At 46.0% G+C, this 17441-nt stretch overlaps 1 protein-coding gene across 3 annotated transcripts in view; it reads left to right on the top strand.

The window, feature by feature from the left end:
- ST6GAL1 (ST6 beta-galactoside alpha-2,6-sialyltransferase 1) overlaps window positions 1–11234 on the top strand; it is a 147252-nt gene extending 136018 nt beyond the window's left edge. For all 3 annotated transcript variants that reach the window (XM_043473456.1, XM_043473457.1, XM_043473458.1), the window contains 3 exons: window positions 4856–4954; window positions 6172–6346; window positions 8693–11234. In XM_043473456.1, coding sequence (XP_043329391.1) covers window positions 4856–4954; window positions 6172–6346; window positions 8693–8940 — 522 coding nt within the window. In that variant the 3' untranslated portion in view covers window positions 8941–11234. The remainder of the gene's footprint in view (window positions 1–4855; window positions 4955–6171; window positions 6347–8692) is intronic.
- The last annotated feature ends 6207 nt before the right edge of the window (window positions 11235–17441 follow it).

Here is a 17441-nt window from a genome sequence, read left to right as displayed (position 1 = left end):
CGAGGCCCACCAGGACAAAACACCACAGATGGCGTGGCCAAAACAACAGTAATTTGTTTTCTCACGGTTCTGGGGGCCAGAAGTACTAGGTCAAGGTGCTGTCAAGGTTGGTTTCTGACAAGGGCTCTTCCTGGCTTGAGGATGGCCACCTTCTATGCCACCACGTGTGCATGTGAGTTGAGGGGAGAGAGAAATCTCTGCTATCTCTTCCCTGTCTTATTATGATGTCAGTTTTATTAGACTAGGGCCCCATCTTTATGACCTTATTTAATCTTAATTACCTCCCCAAAGCCTTATCTCCAATATAATTACATAGGCGGTTAGGGCTTCAACATATGAATTTGGAAGGGACACAATTCAGTTTGTAAGAGAGGGAAAGAAAGATTTGGTAAGAAAAAAGACCCACATACTCACAGTGGGAATATCTGGAGAATGCAATTATATATGATTACTTTCTTCTATATATGTATATAGATAGATGGATGTGTGTGCCCGCACATGCATTCTTGTATTCTCTTAACTTTCTGCAGTGACTGTTTCTAACTTTCTGACTAGAAAGGCTACTTTAAATGGGCTTCTAAATAGCAACAACCCACCTCCCCAGTGTAGTCTTTCCCTGGCACATTCTCCTTGGGGGTCCGTTGCTCTGAAAATGACTATTGTGAGGCCCTGGGGATCCCTGAACTCAGGTCAGACTCTGCATGAGGGTGAGTACAGGAGCATTTGAGAACAGCTTTATTTTTAAGTCCCTTGTGTTGCAACTGGACAAAGGACTGAGATGTTGTCCAGACATGTCTAGTCACCCAGGCAGGGCCTTACAGGATGGTCATGTCTTATAAATAAGGCACCCAGGGCCCAGAAAGGGCAATGACCCTCCTAAGACCACGAGTGAGTTAGACACAAAGTAGTCTCCCAATTCTCCAAGCACTCTTAAGGCTTTTTTTTGAGGAAATCTTTGACTCTCATATAAAGGGGTACCAAAATTAATATGATAAGTCCAGAGCTATGTTCTTCTAAGGCTGAAGGGTGCTTGCTGGTTTCTCCTCTTTCCTTCCACCAGATCCCAGCCTCAGTCACTTTCTTTTCCTTCTGTCCAGATAAAACAAGAATTTATCTTCACTTCTTCTCAGTTTTCTAGGTTACTTTCTCACTTGTCTCAAGTGGCTCAAGTGAATGACCGTTTCCCCACTGTGTACAGTGAGAACTGAGATCAATCTGATCCTCAGAGTGTGCTGGTTTATTTGAATAACAACAGTCTGCTAAGAGCCAGGCTCTGAAATCTGGTCCTGGTTCTGCCTTATACTCAGCTTGAAGTCTCAGACAAGTCTCTCTCCTCTTCAGACCTCAGTTTACCCTTCTGAAAATCATGGGTTTGGATTCAGTCTTTTGAGGATTTTCCTGTATGACACATGAAAACTTAGACAGGAAGCAAAATTCTTGTGACACGTTTTTTAAAAATATTTATTTAGCTGTGTCAGGTCTTAGCTGTGGTATGCAAGCTTAATTCCCCGACAGCGTGTGGGATCTTAGTTCCCTGACCAGGGATGGAACCCATGACCCCTGCATTGCAAGGTGGATTCATAACCACTGACCACCAGGGAACTCCCTCATGACAGTTTCACACCCCTCATCAAGTGCTTTCTTTGACGTTTTCTGCCACGGGTGTTCCACCCTATCTTCTTGGCAGTGAAGATCAGAAGTGTAGAATCTAGAACCAGACAAAAGGGATCCCATTCAAACTCCCTGAGTTACTAGCCATATGGTTTGGGTAAACTACTAATACTTAGCATCTCTGAGTCTACTCCCTTATTTATAAAATGGGTATATTAAGAATTGCTACCTAAGATTGTTGTAAAAATGAACTTAAGTAACATATAAAAGTATCTGGCTTAGAATAAACATCATTTAAGCAGCATCTGCTATCATCATAGTTATCCTTTATCATAAAGGAGAAAACCGTGCATCTCTCTTGGATTTGTGAGGATAGTAACACCACAGACCCTGGGAGAGTATCAAGGTGCAGAAAGTACTGCTCCTGGCCTCCGGCTTTGTGTACTAAAAAGACATGCTTGAGAGAAACATTTTTTAAAAATCCCAGTCGCTAATCCTCATGAGTTAGGGATAAATCACTTGGTGTCAGTCCTCTACATAGAAAGAAGCATAGCTGAAGAAAGGACACTTTCAGTATCCCAGCAGTTTTTGGTGGTGGTGGGGGCGGTGCAGAGTGGGGTGGGGACAGGGAGTGAAATTGCAGAGTTCAGTCTTGAAAGTCATGTATAAAATAGTGGGTGTCCCTCTGCCCATCCCTTACGTCTATCTTGCAAAGCCCTGTCTGCCAGGATGCCCACTCTGCCTTTGGACTATAACACTGAATGCCTGTGCTGTGAGTTACCATGTTTCCCACAGAAAGGGGACAGTGCTTAATGTTGGAAGATGTGGGTCCCACTTCTGGTTCCTATGGCTTCTCGCCTATGGAACTCTAGGCCAGTTGCCTCATCCTTGAACTTCAAAACTATTCTATCCCCACATACCAGCAGCTGTTCTTGCCATGTTCTAGTTTTAGGAAAATGGCCTGAGGTCCAGGACTCACCTTGACCTCTTTTTCCTTCACTTTCAACATCTAGTTAGTCTTCAAATCTACAAGACATTCTGTCTTTGAACCTTCGCAGCAACCCTAGTAGGTAGATACTGTTGACTTGATTATTCATATTTGTACATGAATTATTCATACAGCTGACGGTTGTAACTTTTTAATTTCCCGATCATTTTCACTTATGCTACAGTAGCATCTTCTATCTGAGGTTCCTTTTCTGTAAAAACTCTAGTCCAGAACACTGGTCTGTTTGGATCCTTCTCACGAGCCTTCATTGGTCCTGTAATCTACTGAGGAAACCCTGAGCTCTCCTGTGTGGCACTTACCTACATTTCTCTGACCCCTTCAAGTCTCCCTTTGTGTCTAAGCCACACTGGACAACCTGCAATTCCTAAACAAGTTATTCACTTTACTAACTAGAATTAGGTTTGTCTGCAAGTGACAAGAATTCTCTGCCCACCTCTCAATACTAGTTTAACAAAATTAAGATATGTTTCTCATGTAAAAGAAGTCTAGAGCTGGAATAGTGTTCCAGAGAGTCAGGAACCCCGACTCCTACCCCCTCGTGCCTCTGCCATTCTACCATGTGGCTTCCACTTCATGGTCCAAGGTGGCTGCTCAAGATACAGCTATCACACCCACCTTCTGCAGCGGGAAGGAGGAAGGAACAAGGAAGGTCATAACCCTGCCTCTAAGAGCAGTTTCTGGGACTCACGCTTGCTCACACACCATTGGCCAACATTTTGTCACACAGCCACACCTAGCTGTTAGGCTAGGAAATTTTTATTTTGGCTAGTCTTTATTTTAGATAGCCATGTGCTGAGGTGGACGTTGTTTCCAAGGAAGGAGAGAATGGGTATGGGGTGGCACCTAGCAGCCTGCCGTGTGGTCTCACATCTGGGGGTGTGCACGTTGTTCCTTCTGTCCAGGTCCTCTTCCCTCTCCCGTCTCAGTCCCTTGGCTTGGCCTGGCCTTATCTGTCCCTTAGCAATGGTACCTCGCGCCCCTCCTCACTCTGGCGCCCTGTGGTTGCCTGGGGCTACTCAGCACCCCGTACACCTGCACAGTCTCTGGCCAAGGTGGGCCCACCACCAGTATTTCTTCTTTCAAAGATACACTGAAGAAATGGGATTATGTTCTTCAGGCTCCCAGGACCTTCCTACATCTGGGGGAAGGTTTGGGGATGGGGTAGCTGAGTGATCTTAAGAGCTCGCAGCAGACTGCCGCTCTTGGTTTACAGACCACCCATCCTCCCACAGTGGGACACTGTTCAGGTCTCAGCCTTCATGATGGTGAGTGATCGATGTGGAGCGGGGTTACTGTTGTGATTCTTGCTTTCAATTCCAGTCAGTTCTTGATTTCTGCCATCTGTTCCTCTCATTTTAAACCTGGGCAGTATCTCCCACATGCTTTTTAAGGTGACTGACAGTTGGTCTCATGTATCAGCTTTGTCCCTTAAGAGGGACACAGCTTCTTTCATTGCTAAGCCTTCAGGCCCCTTCTTGGTCTTTCTCACTTGCTGCAGTGCTCCCACTGGATCCTCAGGACAGCTCCTGAGATAGGAGGGCAGTGTTACCTGCACTCAGACATGAGACATTTGCCCAGGCTAGCCCAAGAGCCGGGGAGCCTGAGAGTGTGGGGAGGAGAGGGGCTGGCTGGTTCCTCAGCAAGGTGCATGTGAGCCTTCCCCCAGCCTGGGGGGATTCTCATGTTTAAGCGTATGCCATGGCCCCTCCACATGGGCCAACTACTTTGGTGCTCAAGCACAGATTCTGCCATCCGGTCCAATGTGGCAGAAACCAGTGCCCGTATTGGACTCTCAGATGTCCTGGGTCTGTCTCCAGCATGCTTTGTAATAGTAACTACTATATGCTGGGCTTGATAGGTGATTGAAGGGCTTTTCAGAGATCATTTTGGTTATATGTGATTATGACTTTAAACCTCAGCCCCCTGATCTCCATACGAGGCATGACCGCAGGGGACTCTACCCCAGGCCATGTTCACTGTACCCTTTCTCCAATAATCTCAAAAGTCTGAGTGGAACCCTTTCTGCTATGTGGCTGATGGGTTATGACAAAATGTCCTTTAAGGTCCACACAGTTCCAGCTGTCATCTTTGCCTTCTCACAAGTGCTGCACCAAAACTTAGACACTTCACTGGGCTCTGGGGCCTCAGGTGGCACTTACGATGCGTCAGGTACTACTACAAGCCAACACTCACATGTAAACGTCCAGGTGACAGCCTGTCTGTTTCTTCCTGCAGTTGGTTACCACAGAAGCAGGCTTCCTCAAAGACAGTTTGTACAATGAAGGAATCCTAATTGTGTGGGACCCATCTATTTACCATTCAGATATCCCAAAGGTAAGTGGATGTCTATGGGAAATTGGGATTCAGTCACCTGTTTTCTATACATTCCCCTGATGTACTGGGTTTTTAAAGTTGTGGTTGAACTGGGCCACCCTGAGGGCTGACTGGTTCCATTTCAGGGCACCTCACTTTTGGATTAGTTGTTCAGGAGGATTCCTGTCCTATACCAGTGCTCTCCATGGCCACCCTGCATTGCCATGTATTTGTCTCCCAATTAGGGTCTGTATCAGGAGTGGTAGTGGCTGGATTTCCCACCATCTGGCGTGGGTTGTGTTCATGGAATACAGTTATTTCTGATGGGCAGCAGCAGGCATAGACAGTTGTTATTATCTCTCCTCTACACAATGTTACCATAATATTACTTGTCCCACACTTAAGTTTCCAGACACTTTTCATTTTACTCTTATAGCAACAGAAAGAAGTAGGCAGAAGCGTGGTAATTCCCATTTTACAGATGAGGAAAACAGAAGGTGGTGGTGGTGGTAGGGTTATCTGCCTGGGACTTGATTTGCTAAGCAGAAGGCCCAGATCTGCAACATCAGCTTTTCCAGGGCAGGAGACAGAGTCGCAGTCCTGCTGGGTTCTAGCTTCTCTGGCCTCTCACTGTTTGTCACTCAAATCAGCTGGCCTCTCCCTGGCATGGGCTGCAGGGGCCACAGGAGAAAGGCTTTAAGGAAGAGGGACAGAGAACACTGTCTTTGGGAGACTCAATTCTCATGCTGGACACACGGGTAGCTGACAGGCTCTGATGATCCCTGGCACCCTCCTCTAACTACCTCAGTTTACAGTTTTGCACTGATCTCACAACTGAAATTTGCCTGGGTCAGGTCAAGGACTGTGAGTCACAGCTGTGGCAATCTGGGTCCCAGTTTTCACCCCTTTAAAAAAGAGAGGTGGGGTTAGATAGGGCCAAGAGCCCCTCTCAGCTCTGATATCTTTCCCAGTCTGTGATCCTGAGGTCTGAAGCTATTCCATGGTCACCAAGCTCAAATGTCCCTGTGAGCACAGGCTATGTGCTGGGTGCCCTGCTATCAAGTGAGAGCTGTGATATGGAGGAGAAGCCTGGAGTCTATCTTAATGAAGGGTTGTCTCTCAGGAGTCTGCCTTGGTCCCTCCCCACCTCCCCTAGTCCTCAGAGGAGGATGACCGCCAGGGGCGGCAGCAGACCAACCCATTGCTCTCCTTGAGGAGACTTCTTCCTTCTTTTTCAGTGGTACAGGAATCCCGACTACAGTTTCTTCAATAACTTCAAGAGCTATCGTAAGCTGCATCCTGATCAGCCCTTTTACATCCTCAAGCCCCAGATGCCTTGGGAGCTGTGGGACATCATTCAAGAAATCTCCTCAGAGCAGATCCAGCCAAACCCCCCATCCTCTGGGATGCTCGGTGAGTCCATGTCTGAGAAAGAACTCTGGGGCTTGTCTCCAGAATAGAGTAGCTTTCTTCTGGGGTCTCATTCATTTGTTCGTTTACCAAACAGTTGCTAGTTTTTTGCTCTATTTTTATGCAGAGGCAAATTCCAACTAAGACACAGAGATCAATATGATAGAATCTTCTTCCTTAACTTCAGGGTGTCCAGTGGGAGCGTTCAGTCAGGTGTCTGAGGCAACATTCAGTTTGTGCCAGGAAAGCGTGATCAGCTCGGTGCCATAGGAGAGAGGACCCCTTCGAGGGAGACAGCCTGAGAACTTTGTGGAGAACAGGACCAGGCCCGGGAAAGGGGAGGATCTGGCAAGTGGAGATGGAGTAAAAAGGGAAGCACAGAAAAGATGAGGCAGGAGGAGTAGGGCTGGGACTTGGGTGAGGCCAGCCAGGCACCTACTTCAGATGTACAATTTAAGGAGCTGCCATGAAATTCAGAAACAAATGATATCTTAATAGTGTCTTTAAAAAAATCACAGTGAAAAATTTCATGATAGACAAAATATTAAAATTTTAAATAAAGGATCAAGAATAATGTCATTATTGTCCTGAGCCATATTAGAATCTGAAGAAAACGGAACAATTGATAATATTCAGAATTTCACCTAGTGACCACCCTGTCTGTGGCCCTGAGAGGACTGGGTGGTGAGGCTGCACTTGGTTTGGGGGTCACAGAAGGAGTTGTGGGTGCCGATGTGGGGGTGGGCCGGGGTCAGAGTGCTGAGGGCCCTGAGTGCTGGCTGCAGACTTTCTTATTCCACAGCTCTCTGCCCTCATGGCCTGTCTGCCCCTCGCTCCCTCCCACTCTGAGTGCAGCTGGAGCACAGGCACTTTCTGCCAGATACCCCCTGGCACTCACTGTCATCTGCCCACCTGCCTTCCCTATTAGACTGCAGCTCCTTCAGGGCGGAACTGTGTTTGCCTCATCCTTGTGGGTCTGGCACAGGACAGGCCTGAGGTAAATGTTGAGTAAATGAACAAATGCTTTATTATCAGAGGCATTTCCTGATAGAGATGAAGGTGCTTTCAGTATCCCGTCTGCTTTCTGCCTTTCTCTTCCACTTGTGCATAGGTGCCCTGGGGGTACTCCCGGGACCCCTTTGGAGCAGAAATAGATGGAGAGCATCCTAGGGACACTCTCCTGTTGCCCTACTGCCTGCCTTTGCTTGTGCTGTCCCCTCCACCAGCAGCCCTTCCCCCTTGCCCGTCCCTCATGGCCAGAGCCCTTGCCAGCCCCCACACCCATGCTCCGGGCGCTCATGAGAGCCCGCTGTCATAGAAGCCCCCCTCCCCGCATCTGGAAGCACGACTGCTGTGCCGTCATCGCTTAGTTGCAGATGTCTTTTCTCGCCCGTCACATAGGGTGGGGACAGCCAGAGGGGGTTAACAGGGCTTTCTCCAGGTCTAATTCTTCCGGAACAGAGCTGCTGTTAGCACTTTACAAGTCTGCTGTTAGTAAGAACTGTTCATCATAAAAGTTCCCTATATTGATGGTTGACAAGAGCAGTCTTAGAGCCATGATCTTATTGCATCTGAACAGTAGCCTGTGTGGTAGGGAGAGTGGGTAGATCGCCCCCTTGACACAGGTGGTGAACCTGAGGCCCCGAGAGGGATGTGTCCTGCAGGAGATGGCTGAGCCAGGTGGGGATGGGAGATGGGAGGGATGGGATGGGAGGCATCCCCCATCTCTTGTTGGGTCTCCACCTTTGTGTTCTGTACCCCTCCCTGAGTGCACCACCCACCACACTCTCTCAACTCCTCTCTCCTGCCTGACTGAGCCCATCAATACAGACCAGCACATGCTCCTGTAACAGCTGTCCCCCTCCCACCTGAGGCACGAAGCCTTCCTTCCCCACACTGTTTCGCTAGGTATGAGTGTAAGAAACACCTCCCAAATAACCAGCTACGAGACTCATCCAAGATACAGACATGAGAGAAAGTAATATCTGCATGGAATGGTTCTGTCTCCTCGGTCACCTTGGTCCTCTCTCTTCATAGAGCTTATTGACAGTGATCAGTTCATTGGCTGATGGTGGAGCCCTTCAATTCATCAATGTTTAGGGAGGACCTGCTGGGCACTGGGCTCTGACATGGGTGCTGAGCATATGAAGGTTCGTGAGCCCTGCAACCTGAGGAGCGGCCTGTTGGATGGGCTTACCAGAGCAACTCAGACTGGGAATCACTCTCAGACAGACATTCTAGCAGACACCTCTCCAGCTTTCGGAGCATGAGCTGTGGGGCTCCCTGGGCAGAACTCCGGGGAGCCAGGGTGGGCTGTTGCATAGGACTCACCTCTGCTCTCCTCTCCAGGCATCGTCATTATGATGTCGCTGTGTGACCAGGTGGATATTTACGAGTTCCTCCCATCCAAGCGCAAGACTGACGTGTGCTACTACTATCAGAAGTATTTCGACAGTGCCTGCACCATGGGTGCCTACCACCCACTCCTCTTTGAGAAGAACATGGTGAAGCACCTCAACCTCGGGACGGATGAGGACATCTACCTGCTTGGAAAAGCCACGCTGCCTGGCTTCCGGACAATTCGCTGCGGAGCATAAGCTCCCCAGCCAGGCCCCCTCACCCTTGTCCATCAGCATTTTACAGCCGGTCTTCTGGCCACCCCAGGCCTGGGAAGGAAGACTGTGTTCCTGAATAATCACAGCCCACACTCCAGGCAGCAAGAGCCCTGGGGCTTCAGAAACTCAAGGGCAGGGCCCCCAGCCCAGCCTGCCCTGTTGTCACGGAGGTGTGTGAACCCAGAGCCTCCTGTCTCACTCGCCTATACCCGTTTAGCATTCCTTCCAGAGAGGGTCCTCCCACCCCCAACCCAGGTAAATGCAAGATCCACCTTTCCCACCAGGGCTGCCAAAGCTGGTCTGCTTTCCTCACCAGAATGATGATGTTGTTGCGAACCAGGGAAACAGGAAAAAAGGTACAGTCTCCATCCTCAAGTTGCATATAGATCAATGCAAGGGACCAGATTGATTCAATGTGCTTGATGCACTGGGGCTTGTGGGTGTGGGCTTGCTGTGTGGCTGTTATTGCACCCAGGAGGAACCATACTCTTCCCGTGTCAGTGGGCCATAGAGGGCTTCACAGAGCTGGGGGCTGTGCAGTGGATTTTAGAAGAGAAACATGTTAAGCAGATTTTGTCTAAGTCATCTGAGATGTGTTTTCCTATCTGCCTTTATTACCTGTATTTAAGATCTGCCTGAGTTTACAGGCCAAGGCACTTTTTGAGGAAACCCCCTCCTCATGTCTGAGGCATCAACTGAAGCCCCATACAGATGCCAGGCAAGCCAGATGCCAAAATCCTGATTTTCCCAGGCTCACCTGGCCTGAGCCTAGCCTAGCCTACCAACTGGGTGTGCACAGCCCATCCAAGTCTTCCTTTCTGATGCCTACCCCCAAACCTCCTTCTGCCATCCTGTTTTTCCCTTTAGTCTTACCCCTCCCAAATTACTTTCATGCATTTTCCATTTTAAAATTTCCTGACTTTTTTTTTTTTAACCTTCATGGGCCTTTTATGAAAGGCCTCTCAGGGAGTGGGAACATGGTTTCCTAGAACTTAAGAGTCGCTCTCAGAGGTCAGAACCTTGGAGATCATGACTAATTCTCACCAGGTGTATCAAAGTGCTGTGCCCTCATCCCCACCTGCAAGGGAGTAACATCAAAGTCTCCAGACAGAGGTCTATCTGCTGTGGTCTGTCCACACAGACATTCTGGACCATTGTGCTAAGTCCCCTACCCTGATGGGGAGCCACACTAGACTGGGCCAGGCTTCTGGACTCCTGAGCTAGCCCCATGTGCTCATGGGTCTTGAGTGTTTGAGGTCCAGACCAGCTGTTGTGGAACTGGAGTACTCATTCATGGTCAGACCGCTGGCTTGTGCAGGCAGTAGAAAGAGCTCTGGAGTGAGAAGCCCTGGGTTTTCAAAGTGATGCTCCCATCCAAGCGCAAGAATTTGCCACCATGGGCAAATTCTCCTCTCTGAGCCTATTTCCACATCTGTAAAATGGGTGGTGATCCTGCCTCACAGGTGCCATGAGGGTTACCTGGGAGAAGGCAGGTGCTCAGTGCACGCTGGATTCCTCCCTTCCTTTACTAAGATCCTGCCCTGTGCCCACACCTGCTTCACAGCATCCTACTGTGAAGCAGGCCAGAGAGTGGGCTTTGTTCTCAGGGAATGTAATGTCCTATTGGGAGACAATAATACCTACCCTGCTTGGAACACCCTGGCAACCATCTGAGGGAGCGGAGTGTGCAGAACGTGTCCCTGCTCAGGCCTGATCCGCTCTGGGATGGGCAGAGCACTTGGGCCACTGGCCACTGTGACCCTGGGCTTTTCCCACATCTCTGGGCTCAAGAATGCCTGGCAGTCATTGAATCATGAGCATGGAGTGCAGAGGGAAGTGGCATTGCATTGCCAGGAGAGATATGTTGATGTGGACACTGAGACTACACTGGGTAGATGCTAGCTTTTATGTGTTATTATTAAGAGATCAAGTTAATTTAATTGTGCTTTCCCAACCTGGAAACGGGTAGAATGCAAATAAGATGTGGATACTCTCGTTAGTCTGATTAAATGTTTTATATTTGTGACAGGCAATTTAAAAATTATGACTGTGTCCTGTAGGAAAGCCACTGTCTCTAAGCTGTTCTGTTTTATTCAGTAGCCGTCTGTTCATTCTATATCATGAAGTCCTCAAATCTTTCCATCTCAATCAAATAAGCTATTGATATTGGCCTGGAGTTGAGCTATCAATCTCAGAAACTTCTGAATCATGTCCTAAGCTATTTCTGAATTATCCAAAGATTATGTAAAATTTTAAAATAAATGATTGTTCAAAAATTGTATCCCTCTTTTCTTGTTAAGGGGACAACTCCTCATTGTCAATTCTTGTCTCTGAAGAGGACACAACAGGAATCCTGAACCCCCAAACCCTCCCCCATGAGCTCCTCTGCCTTAGCCTCTTGTCACTTCTACAGGAAAAGAACTCCTGCTTAGACAGCAGGATATCATCTGTGAGATAGCGACTGGTTTGTTTTCTTCCTTTTGCTCTTGCTTGGGTTCAAATGACAAAGCTGTTGTTCATCCAACACCTCAAGGAAGGGCTGCAGGAGGACAGAAAGCAGAATGAAAGGAAGTTCTCGCCTTGGTTTCCAAAAGTCTAAAACCCTTAAAGGAACGATGTCCCAAGGGGATAGCCAAGTTGTTTAGATACAGAAATTTCTGCCCAAACTTCAGGAGAATGGGAGTTCAAAAGAGGAGTGACAGACAGATTACAATTAGTTTGGAAATTGAGATCTGTGCTTGCCAAATTTACAATAGCCTTAAGTCTCTGTTAGGTCCTTTTAACTGGTGAGCTGGGTTTTGGGGGCACCAGGCTTCTCTGTTTGGACCTTGTGGGAGCTTCTGCCACCTCCACAGGTTGCCTTTCCCCTTGGGTCCTACTCTGGTACCTGCTGCTTATTTTAAGGCGTGTATGTTAGGGGTGAGGGAGGAACAATGAGAACCCGGCTTCTTCTTTACCCTATCAGCCATTTAAGCAGAAGAAAGACACAAATCACAAAGAGAAAGACTGAGAGAGAGAGGTACTCACCTACAACCTCCATGCCCACCCCACCAATAGCGCCCTTGAAGCCCAGCTCCAGGCTCTCTGTTCTTATAGAATGCTTCACACCCTGGCAAGTGCTTTACTCACACCAGTAATGGCTCCACAGCTAGAAGCAAGAGGCAGAGAAGGGGTACTGTGGGACTGCCGCCTCACCTATTCCCAGCTCCTCACCCCCTGTGTGGCTTTGGTTTCTACTTCCCGTGTGACCCTCGGGGCAGCCTTTGAGGAATGTTCTGTGATGTATGGGGAGTGCATTATGGCCCCAGGGACACTTACCACTCTAACTGGGACAGAAACACCCTAACCCAGAAAATTCATCCCTATGGGCTGGTGTAATGTCATCAGTTTCAGGAGAGAAGGAAAGGCCTTACCTGCACCCAAGACATCCCATCACCTGGTGCATTTATGCCACCATCCAGTCCTTCTCAGGTCAGGATTGACTGGAAACAAGTTTATCATGGGAAGAGGAATTCTATTCAGCCTAGCAAGTGCACAGTGAGCACCCACTATGAGAGGCACTGGGAGACAATGACGAAGACCCCCAATACCTGCCCTCCAAGAAATCGGAGCCCAAGGGACTGGATCTGCCCTGTGTATAGTATTATCAGGTTCAAGTGAGATAAGAGAGCTGCCATTTTCTGAAAATGAAAGTATGGTTATTGTTGTTAGGCTTGCATTTATAACTGCATAGAAGAAAAATACTATGCAAATGCCAAATATGAAGGAATATGATCATATAAGGTAAAAGCACAATAATGAAGTTGTAGAAGAAAGATTCATTTTGGCTGGAATTTGTGGAATCTTAGTGGGTGACAGTCTTGAGATTGTCTTGACAGGCAGGATTCCTCCTTATTTCTTTAAGGAAAATGCTTTTCTGATTATAAAAGTTACAACTACTTACTGTCAAAATACTAAATCATGAAGGGGAAAAAGTTCATCTTTTCCAAATATAATCCCTATTAGCAGTTCCCAAAGCTGCAGTAATCAAAACAGTATGGTACCAGCACAGAAACAGAAAAATAGATCAATGGAACATCACAAGAGATGACTCTACACATGGACATCACCAGATGGTCAACACTGAATCAGATTGATTATATTTTTTGCAGCCAAAGATGGAGAAGCTCTATATAGTTAGCAAAAACAAGACCAGGGGCTGACTGTGGCTCAGATCATGAACTCATTGCCAAATTCAAACTTAAATTGAAGAAAGTAGGGAAAAATACGAGGCTATTCAGGTATGACCTAAATCGAATCGCTTACAATTATACAGTTGAAGTGACAAATAGATTCAAAGGATTAGATCTGATAGTGCCTGAAGAACTATGGACAAAGGTTTGTGACATTGTACAGGAGGCAGTGATCAAGAGCATCCCCAAGAAAAAGAAATACAAAAAGGCAAAAATGGTTGTCTAAGGAGGCCTCACAAATAGCTGAGAAAAGAAGCGAAAGGCAAAGGAGAAAAGGAAAGATATACCCATCTGAATGCAGAGTTCCAAAGAATAGCAAGGAGAGATAAGAAAGCCTTCCTCAGTGATCAATGCAAAGAAACAGAGGAAAACAATAGCATGGGAAAGACTAGAGATCTCTTCAAGAAAATTAGAGATACCAAGGGAACATTTCATGTAAAGATAGGCACAATAAAGGACAGAAATGGTATGGACGTAACAGAAGCAGAAGATATTAAGAGGTGGCAAGAATACACAGAAGAACTATACAAAAAGATCTCATGACCCAGATAACCGTGATAGTGTGATCACTCACCTAGAGCCAGATATCCTAGAGTCCAAAGACAAGTGGGCTTTAGGAAGCATCACTATGAACAAAGCTAGTGGGGGTGATGGAATTCCAGGTGAGCCATTTCAAATCCTAAAAGATAATGCTGTGAAAGTGCTGCACTCAATATGCCAGCAAATTTGGAAAACTCAGCAGTGGCCACAGGACTGGAAAAGGTCAATTTTCTTTCCAATCCCAAAGAAAGGCAATGCCAAGGAATGCTGAAATTACTGCACAATTGCACTTATCTCACACGCTAGCAAAGTAATGCTCAAAATTCTCCAAGCCAGGCTTCAACAGTACATGAACTGAGAACTTTCAGATGTTCAAACTAGATTTAGAGAAGGCAAAGGAACCAGAGATCAAATTGCCAATGTCAGTTAGATCATAGAAAAATCAGGAGAGTTCCACAAAAACATCTATTTCTGCTTTATTGACTATGCCAAAGCCTTTGTGTGGATCACAACAAACTGTGGAAAAATTTTAAAGACATGGGAATACCAGATCACCTGAACTGTCTCCTGAGAAATCTGTATGCAGGTCAAGAAGCAACAGTTAGAACCAGACATGGAATAACAGACTGGTTCCAAATTGGGAAAGGAGTACGTCAAGGCTGTATATTGTCACCCTGCTTGTTTAACTTATATGCAGAGTACATCATGCAAAATGCCGGGCTGGATGAAGCACAAGCTGGAATCAAGATTGCCAGGAGAAATATCAATAACCTCAGATATGCAGATGATACCACCCTTATGGCAGAAATCGAAGAGAAACTGAAGAGCCTCTTGATGAAAGTGAAAAAGGAGAGTGAAAAAGCTGGTTTGAAACTCAACATTCAAAAAACTAAGATCATGGCATCTGGTCCCACTTCATGGCAAACAGATGGAGAAACAATAGAAATAGTGACAGACTTTACTTTCCTGGGCTCCAAAATCACTGTGGATGATGACTGTAGTCATGAAATTAAAAGACACCTGCTCCTTGGAAGAAAAGCTATGACCAACCTAGACAGCATATTAAAAAAGCAAAGACATTACTTTGCCAACAAAAGTCCATCTAGTCAAAGCTATGGTTTTTCCAGTAGTCATGTATGGATGTGAGAGTTGGACTATAAAGAAAGCTCAGCACTGAAGTATTGATGGTTTTGAACTGCGGTGTTGGAGAAGACTCTTGAGAGTCCCTTGGACTGCAAGGAGATCCAACCTGTCCATCCTATAGGAAATCGGTCCTGAATATTCATTGGAAGGACTGATGCTGAAGCTCCAATACTTTGGCCACCTGATGCAAAGAACTGACACATTTGAAAAGACCCTGATGCTGGGAAAGATTGAAGGTGGGAGGAGAAGGGGATGACAGAGGATGAGATGCCTGGATGGCATCACTGAATTGATGGACGTGAGTTTGAGCAAGCTCTGGGAGTTGGTGATGGACAGGGAGGCCTGGCGTGCTTCGCTCTGCAGTCCATGGGGTCACAAAGAGTCAGACACGACTGAGTGACTGGACTGAACTGTAACACTATAGAAAGTCCAGAGATAAACCCACAAACCTATGGCCAATTAATCTACAACAAAGGAGGCAAGACTATACAATAGAGAAAAGACAGTCTCTTCAATAAATAGTACTGGGAAAACTGAACAGCTGCAGGTTAAAGAAGGAAATTAGAACATTCTCTAATACTGTACACAAAAATAAACTCAAAATGGATCAAAGACCAAAAGGTAAGACTGGACACTATAAAACTCTTAGAAGAAAGCACAGGGAGAATGCTCTTTGACATAAATCACAGCAAAATCTTTTTTGATCCACCTCCTAGAGTAATGAAAATAAAAACAAAAATAAATGGAACCTAATTAAACTTAAAAGCTCTTGTATAGTAAAGGAAACCATAAGCAAAATGAAAAGACATCCCACAGAATGGGAAAAAACATTTATTTGCAAGTGAAGTGACCAACAAGGGATTATTTTCCCAGATATACAAACAGCTTTTGCAGCTCTGTGTCAAAAGGCAAATAAACAATCCAATCAAAAAATGAGCATAAGATCTAAATAGACATTTCTGCAAAGGACACATGTACACATGAAATGATGCTCAACATTACCAATTATCAGAGAAATGCAAATCAAAACTACAATGAAGTATCCCCTTATACCAGTTAGAATGGCCACCATCAAAAAGTCCACAAACAATTAACACTGAAAACGATGTGGATAAAAACAAATTCTCCTCCACTGTTGGTGGAAATGTAAATTGATATAGCCACTATGGAGAACAGCATGGAGGTTCCTTGAAAAACTAAAAACAGAGCTACCATATGATCTAGGAATTCCACTCCTAGGCATATATCCAGAGAAAACCATAATCCCAAAAGACACATGCATCACAGTGTTAACTGCAGCACTTGACAACAGTCAAGACATGGAAGCAACCTAAATGTCCATCGACAGAGGAATGCATAAAGAAGATGTGGTACATTATACAATGGAATATTACTCAGCCCCCTGAAATAATGAAATAATGCCATCTGCAGCAACATGGATGAACCTAGAGGTTACATACTAAGTGAAGTATGTCAGATAGAAAAAGACAAATATCATATGATCTCTCATATGTAGGATTTAATTAAAAATGATACAAATGCACTTATTTACAAAACAGAAACAGACTTGCAGATATATCAAAAACAAACTTATGGTTACAAAAAGGGAAACATGGTTGGGAGGGATAAATCAGAAGCTAAAGATGAACATATGCACACTATGATATATAAGATGGATCACCAACAAGGACATACTATATGGCACAGGGAACTCTACTCAATATTCTGTGATAGCCTATATGAGAAAAGAATCTAAGGAAGAATCAATATGTGTATAACTGAATCACTTTGCTGTACACCTGAAACTAACACAACACTGTAAATCAACTATAATTGAAATACACATACATATACATATAGTGTGCACACACACACACACATATATAGCATGCAAAGAAGAACATACCCTTTTTTTTTTTACCCTGCCTTTTTAAAATTAAAAGTATATTATAAAAATGTTTCCAAATCATTAAGGCAGGCAGCTATGTCAGGAACCAGCCCCCTCCACCAGCAGACAGTAGCTCCAGAAACCCCAGCTCTGCAACCACCTACCCCAGAACTTGGCTCTGCCCACTACTGGGCCAGAACTAGCCCTGGGACCCCCTGGGGTCCTGCAACCAGTGAACTCAGGACCTGGTCCCGTCCACCAGTGGCCGGCAGCCATGGCACAAGGCAGGGCCTGGCAACCAACTGGAAAGGAAGCCAGACACACCTACCAGATAACCCACAGTAGTCAGCTCTCTTTATGTTTCCTGTGCTTGGGGTTATTTGAGCTTCTTGGATAAGTATGTGCATTGTTGTGTTGTTGTTGTGTTAGTCACTCAGTCATGTCTGACTCTTTGTGACCTCATGGACTGTAGCCCACCAGGCTCCTCTGTCCATGGGATTCTCCAGGCAAGAATACTGGAGTGGATTGTCATTCCCTTCTCCAGGGGATCTTCCCAACCCAGGGATTAAACCCTGGTCTCCTGCATTGCGGGTGGATTCTTGACCATCTGAGCCACTAGGGAAGTCCAAGTATGTGTATAGTTTTAATCAAATTTGGAAAAGTTTTGGCCATTATTTCCT

Source organism: Cervus canadensis, chromosome 7 (genome assembly GCF_019320065.1).
Source record: "Cervus canadensis isolate Bull #8, Minnesota chromosome 7, ASM1932006v1, whole genome shotgun sequence".
Taxonomy (NCBI): Eukaryota; Metazoa; Chordata; class Mammalia; order Artiodactyla; family Cervidae; genus Cervus; species Cervus canadensis.
This window is presented reverse-complemented; position numbering and strand designations above follow the sequence as displayed.